The following is a 7,206-nucleotide window of genomic DNA, read 5'->3' as shown; positions in this document are numbered from 1 at the left end:
CCCCCCCGGGGTGAGCCTCCCCCTGATCCTGCCAAACTCTCCCAGACCCTACCAACCCCCTGTGGACCTTTCCTGCCCCCTGATGCACCCTCCACAGACTCTACCTGCCCTCCTGATTCCCTTGCAGACCCTGCCTGTTTCCTGATCCCTACCCATGCTGACTTACATTAGATAGTGTGGCTATTTTTAATGCAGTCTAACCCCCCAACCTCCCCGAAATGTCTGTATGCAGCCTTTATCTATTCTAATGTGGTGTTAATTAAAGTTCCCAGAGTAAAAGTTACTAACTCGAAGCAGGACAAATTTGTTGTTAAGCCTAATGAGATGCACTTCTGTAACATCCATTGCATGGCTTTATGAAGGAAACCCTGCATTTGGGGATGAGCTTCAGTAATACGGATACTAAAATTGATTCACCCCAGCTGCTTAGTGCTGATGCTGAATAGCTCAGTAGAACGTCACTATTTCTTAAAGCATGTGGGAGACTTCAGTCATATCTATTCTACCCTAAGTTGCTGTACCAGCTTTACCAGTCTTGCCATGCAAGTTAACGCTCCTAATTTTTATCACCCTTGACCACTGCTGAATCTGTTCTTTTTGTTTTGCCAGCAATATCATGCCTCATGGTCACAGACACAGAAAAATAATGGCATCCTTCACCATCTGTATAGCACAACATTGTTTGGTTTTTTCCTTTGTGAAAAACTAGGGAAAGGCGCACTTAATCCCTCTTCCCCACAAATTTAGTTTGAAGACTATATCATCAGTCCCTCCATCTGATTTAGCTGTTGCCCAACAGTAGTTGTGAAGTCTTCTGGTTTTGGTGGAAAGAGGAGATAATTGGAGCTGTCTATCTGAATCTTCCCTGCCCCAAGACCCATAGGAAATGGATCCCTGTTCCTGACAGCTGCTGCCCTTTGACTTGCAAAATTCAAACGGTAAAGTTGTGCCAAATCAAAACCTGGCCTCCATATCTGACTAGCATAACCAAGTACAAGGTTTTAATGGAATAGCTCAGAGATTCACAGAAGTTTAGGGCTAGAAGGGACCTCATGAGATCATCAGGTCCTTGAGCCTCATGAGATCATTGGGAGCTGAAGTCCAAGAAATATTGTGGCATTTCCCAGCTGTGTGTTTTGTGCTTCTTGCCTCAGTCCTGATTTTTCTGCCTTGCAGCAGATCATTTAAAACACAGACACAAGAAGTCCTTTGTGAAGGAATGGAGTAGCTTTCCCAGTTGAACGCATCTGTTTCTAGGCTTCAAGGGGACTTTCCAGTTTCCCAAATTGTTTCACTGAGATCAAGCTGTGCAAGGACCTCGAAGTCAGTAGCAGAGCTGCAGTTCCGATCAGGGGAGATCGGATTGTACTGAAGAAAGTGCTGTTGCTTAGACTTAAACCCAAGAGGAAAATTACAGGTGCTTGTTTCGTGGTTCAGCAAAGTATTGTATGTTGAGCACAACTGAAGTCCAAATCATTCATGTAAATCTGCTTGGTTGGATGCCTAGCACAGTGAGGAAAGGAAGTCGAGTACACTGAGCAAGCAGGAGACCCACCTTTTGAGTTTCATGCCACAGCCCACTCGAGTTGGGGCAGCCTGTTTGGAACTGCAGTGGGATCTTGGGATGATGTTGGGGGGGAAAACCTGTCTTGTAAGAGTTTCAGGCAAGCAAAAAAAGTTAATTTCCCTGGAATCCAGTAATTTTTATGTCGGTTCCACTGGCATAAATCCAGGGAAACTGCTGAGTCCAGTGACTGTTTCTTTGGACTTAGGCTGTTGTGACTAATTCCTCCAGAAGACAATGGAGTGTCTTCAGTTTTACACCTATATAAGCGGGAGCAGAATCTGACCCTAAGAAATGTAATCTAGAAGCACATTTCTTTAACAATGATGCAGATTGGGTGTCAGCCTGACACTGGCCTGTTTGGGAAAGCTGCTTAACCAAAGCAGCCAGAAAATGTCATGATTGGGAGTGTGCTGACTCGATTAGTGCAGGCCAGACAAAGTGGAATTATGGTAGGCTTTAGTAGCATCTCTGACTTCCTGGGATATGACAGGTGCCACTAGATTGGGTCTATAATAACAGTTCAGTAACTCTGGTGAACCGTGAGACTGTGAGAAGTAGTCCACAGCAGATCCATAGGTTGCCCTTCCAATTAAAAGTTTCATGCTAACGGCTTATGGCTTAAAAATGTTGAGGGTTGCCAGTGGTCTGTTGGCCCAAAACATTTAGGAACTGGTGACCTGTAACATTTTGGGATTAAATAAATCTGGATGGCCAAAGTTGCTTGAAAGGAGTGGTGGTGGTACATGTTTGAGGTTGGTGTCTGAGCTATGCCAGCCCTGGAGAGTGCCTTCCTCTCCTGCAGACAGCATGTGGTGTAAGCACTGCGGAGCAAGTTTTCCATGGTATTGCTGTGGCAAAACACCTCAAATTTGACCTGGACTGGGAGGGAGAGTTCAGTCTCTCCAGACAGTCTACGTGACTTCCCACCAACCCTAGGACTGCTCCCAGCAGAATAAGCCCTGTCCATTGCTTTCACAATTAAGCAGAGAGCTAGACAATGGCCCCAGAGGCTGAAACATGCCAACCCTCAGCATGTCTCAGCCGTGTGGGGCTACTCCTCAACCATCTACTCCATCAGATTGCTGGTTCCTGATATCCCCAAGCAGAGTCAGGTGGGCAAAACTTGTTTTGCCGGTCATAGCTTCAGGATTGGGAGGGTGGCTAAGGAGACTTGCCCTCTATCAGTTTTGTCTTAGCCTACCAAATGGGGATGTACTCACAGCTAGACATGTCTCAGGAAGCCATTTACCATGCCTACCCAGGTGACCAGACCAGTCCTTCTCCTTAATGAGCTCACATCTGCGTGCAGTCTGATTGGGAGAGATCCTTTCTCAAGGGATTCCCTCTCTCCATGCTCTAGAAACCCCCTTCTAGAGCAGTTGGGTTTGCTTAACCTAGAACGAGAAGTCTGAGGTAAGAGGCAAAAGCCATCTTCCAGCCTGCAGAAGGTTATCATAAAGAGGATTGCTTGTTCTCCAGTTCACAGCAAAGACCAGAAGAAATCAGTTTAAATTGCAACAGCAAAGAAGACCTAGGTTAGGTATTAGAAACACCTTTCCAACTCCAGGAATTTAAGAGCGAGACGATCTATATAGGGAGGTTGCAAAATCCCCATCACTGGTGGTCTTTAAGAGCAGGTTAGATCAGGGGTGGGCAAAACGCAGCCCACGGGCTGCATGTGGCCCACCAGGCTATTCTATCTGGCCTGCGGGGCTCCTAAAAAAAATTTAGAAAATGAATATATATCTGCCCCTGGCTGCCTGTCATGGTGCCCTTGATAGCATGCCAAAACTCAGTAAGTGGCCCTCCGCCTGAAATAATTGCCTGCCCCCCGGGTTAGACAGATCTCTGTCAGGGCGGGGTCTAGGTATGCATTGTCCTGCTTCAGCTCAGGAGGTTTGAGATCCTGGTCCTTTTCCAGCCTAACATGTCTTTGTTTATGATTGTGCTTTGCTGCTGATGCTTGGTGTCCGTATTGAAATGTGGGCTTTGTGTCGGTCCCCTAGATTCTAATTTAGCAGAGCATGTAAGCACGTGCTTAAGTGCTTGTTGAAAAGGGATGGATTGCTGGGACCTAGAGAGATTAAGTCGATAATAATACTGTGGTAGCACTAGTATTAGCAAGCAGCACTGGAAGGATGAGTTGTTTAAAATCTCAAAGATCTAATAGAAGAGTCTGCTGTGGCCATTTCTAATATTTCAGTATATTGGGTTTAGATTTAACAATGCTGCATTGCACCACAGGTTGACCTCGAGTGGTTTTTCTTCTATTGTGTTACAGCAGACTTTTTTTTTTTTCTGTTGTGCATGGTAAACTGTTACAGCTTCTAATGGGTTTGCAATTCGCAGCTGGTTTAAAAAAAAAAAAAAAAAAAAAAGGAAAAATGACTGTATAATGGAGTTTCCTGTCATGGCCTTGTAGGGCTGGATGTCTGCAAGCCTTTATGTCTGACCCAAAATGTCATGTTTTTAAAGCCGTACTTCATTATCATGGCGCCTGCTAGCTGTAGTTAAAGGGCTGTTAGCTGTCCCATTATAAATCCCTACTTCCAGGAGTTCATAATTCAGCAGTAAAAAATTGCTCTAGGCTGAAACTTGGCATCTGAGGTCTCTGCTCAAGAACAATGGTGATTTTATTTATTTATCTATGTACTTTTTAAACATACACACAGACAATCCATTTGGTAGATTTTTATTGTCCCTTTTTGGCATTAAAAAAAAATTAAATGGCTAAATTATGAACATTTCAGTCCCAACTGCTTGTGTAAATACATGGGAAATGGATTGAGGTCTGAACCTGAAAAGTCTGAGTGGGTAAGCTGCGAAGGGGAGGTGAGAATCCAGGACATGCTCATGTCAGCCTGGACTTAGTGAAGGAGGTGTGGATGGACCTGGGTGCTCCCCTTGGAGCTGGTCCCCCCAGGGTGCCTGCCCTGGGATACAGTCCAACAGGACACAGGTGAGAATCCAGAGTGAGTTGCAAACAAAACTGAAACATCAGGGGTCATCCTTTGGATGGAATGAATTTTCTTATCCTTTCTCAGCACCTGTATTGGGTAAACACGGGTTGGGAATGAGAGAGAAGGGTGAGTCTGAGAGATGCAACAATATGCAATTCTCAGCATGCAAATAAGGTGGTTAGTTATTAGTACTCTGTTTTGCATGCACTTACCACTGAAGGTTGTCCCCATGAGCAGGAATTTCTATGCTTCATGGGTAGAGTTGGTCAACCTTTTCAAGTGGAAATATTTTCCATCAGAATAGGCTGATTCAGTACATTTCAGAATGGTATCCCTGACTACTTAAGTAGAACATGTCTAATTAAAATGAAATGTCATGGTGAAACATAAAGTGATTTGTTTCGTGTTTTTGACACATTTGGGCTGTCTTTGTCTTTTTTAATTTCTCTTTTCATAAGTTCATTTCATATGACAAAACTTTATAGATGTTAAATATATCATTAAAGTATTGGAAAAAAATATTTGAGTTTTTTATCAAAATGAAGCATATTGTTTGAGCTGATCCTCCCCTTTTTTATGGGGAATTCCAAATGTTAATATTTGTCTTCCAAATGGGAACAGAACAAAATTTCAAAAACCCAATCTCCTGTGACGCAGTCATGGCTGTTCCCTCGCAGTTCTATCCATGAGGCTCTGTATGATGAGCTTTATTGGTACTGTGCATGGCTGCATTTTCAGAATGAGCACCAACTCTTTTGATGCTAACCGTCAGAGCACGACCAATTTGACAGCAAAACAATAGTGCCCCAACACTGAGTTACCCTATGCTCACTTTCATCCTTTTTTCCCTTGTAGTTAGTTTTAGATGGACAGTATTCCACATATGATCAAGTCCATTGGGTGTATTCTGTATGCTTGCACCATAGTGTTACAAGACATTTGGTTCATCATTACTATAAACTAGTGAAACGAGTCATAAAAACTGGAAGTCAGCAAGGGTTCTCCCCAAGGGCTATTTTAAAGTTAATAGAAGGGGCCAAAAATACCAACCCCAGCCTAAGGGCTATATTGCATGTTAAACTTCAGGTGTGTTAACCACTTAAAACATGAGCGTCAGAAATTCAACCAGTAAAATGTGCAAAGTGCAATCCATATTGTAGCAAAGTGAGGACTTTTCAGGGGAAGAATATTTCCTAATTGTAGTATGTTATTATCTGACTGCTCCATGGGGATAATACCAGCACAGCTTGCTGGTTGTCAGCTCCAACCCCGGCACTGCCCTGGGGTCTTGAACGGTCTGGGACTAGCAATCAGCTCTGGTGTAGTGCCAGTGATAGGACTGACAATCTGCTGATTGTCAGCCCCAGGCCTTACACTACATGGGGGTTTCACACCATGTCTCATGTTATGCTTAGAGATTATAGTAAGCAGTACCTACCTACATTTTCTACTCAGAAAATGTTAATATGGCATGGTAATGCGATCAAAAAACATGCTAAGTTTCCTGTGCAACAGTGCCCCAAGGTTCAGTCTAGTCCTATGTTCTTATGCATGGAGTCTCGTCTTACCCAAATGTCATCTTCTATCTCTGCCTTCCAAAAGCCTAAACATCTGGATATGGGAAGAGACTGAGACTTGAGTGAAGTGTTTCCTGTACCTACCTTGAGCAAGCAATTACCCCCTGCCTCTGGCACATGGAGAGGGCCAGGTCTCCATCACTGTAAATCAGGATATAGCCACTGAAGTCAGTGGAACTACATTGAGTAATACGTAGAGCTGGCCTTATTTTTATCACTACTTTTTTTTTTTAACCACTAACAAGATGCTCTAAAAAAAAAAAAAAAAAAAGTATTCCATATACTATGTGCTATTAATATAAAGGGTGTTTTGCAGTGTTCTGAGAATAATTTATACTTTTCTTTCTTCCTGCTTAGCATGGCACATATATTCAAGACACTCGAGAGCTGGTTCTGGTGGGAAACCATGTGGATGCCTGCCAATGTCACATGGGCAGATTTTGAAGACTGTGATGGCTATGTCTTTCCAAAGCCACATCAGTTATATGCTATTCTACCCTTCACGCTTGTTTTGCTGATTATCCGATTCTTCATTGAAAAGTAAGAGCCCTAACAACTATGAAACTGTATGCATGTAATTTTACTTTTGTTTCCTCCCCTCAACTTTCAAGCTATTAGCAAGCTACAATGTGTCTAGACACGCATGTAAATGATTTCATAATGATAGTTTAGCTGATCAGATGCCAGAGTGGGATAGTTTAGGTAACACAGCAGTTGATACTAGTGGAATGAATACACGGGGATGTAGTTGCTAGTGAAATCTAGGGCACCTACCCTGCTCCACTACAGCTCCATGGACAGACCAACTTACAAGGGAGGGATCCCTGTAGGTCAGGGGCGAGCAATTATTTTGGGTGGAGGGACGCATACCCAGTTTTGGCAGGCTGTCAAGGGCTGCCTGGGTAGCCCCGCCCCTTGACAGGTGCCCTGCCCCCTGGTCACCATCTTGGTACCAATGTCTCAGGGCCAATACAGGTGGGGCCCAAAGCAGGGCACAGGCTGGCAAGGGTCTGTGGAGCCAGGCTGGGCTGCACCAGCAGGGAGAGGGGGAGCTGGCCAAGCTCCATAGAGCCCCTGCTGGCGAGGACCCTATATTCCTGCT

The 7,206-nt window shown here is 44.1% G+C and overlaps 1 protein-coding gene across 2 annotated transcripts in view; it reads left to right on the top strand.

Moving 5' to 3' along the window:
* Nucleotides 1-7,206, top strand: part of CERS3 (ceramide synthase 3) — a 73,338-nt gene that overhangs the window by 15,328 nt on the left and 50,804 nt on the right. For both annotated transcript variants that reach the window (XM_006020068.3, XM_025199533.1), the window contains exon 2: nucleotides 6,462-6,644. In XM_006020068.3, the coding sequence (XP_006020130.1) occupies nucleotides 6,462-6,644 (183 nt within the window). The remainder of the gene's footprint in view (nucleotides 1-6,461; nucleotides 6,645-7,206) is intronic.

This window comes from Alligator sinensis, unplaced genomic scaffold (genome assembly GCF_000455745.1).
Source record: "Alligator sinensis unplaced genomic scaffold, ASM45574v1 scaffold210_2, whole genome shotgun sequence".
Lineage (NCBI taxonomy): Eukaryota > Metazoa > Chordata > Crocodylia > Alligatoridae > Alligator > Alligator sinensis.
The sequence above is the reverse complement of the archived record's forward strand: the minus strand, read 5'-3'. Positions and strand labels throughout refer to the sequence as shown.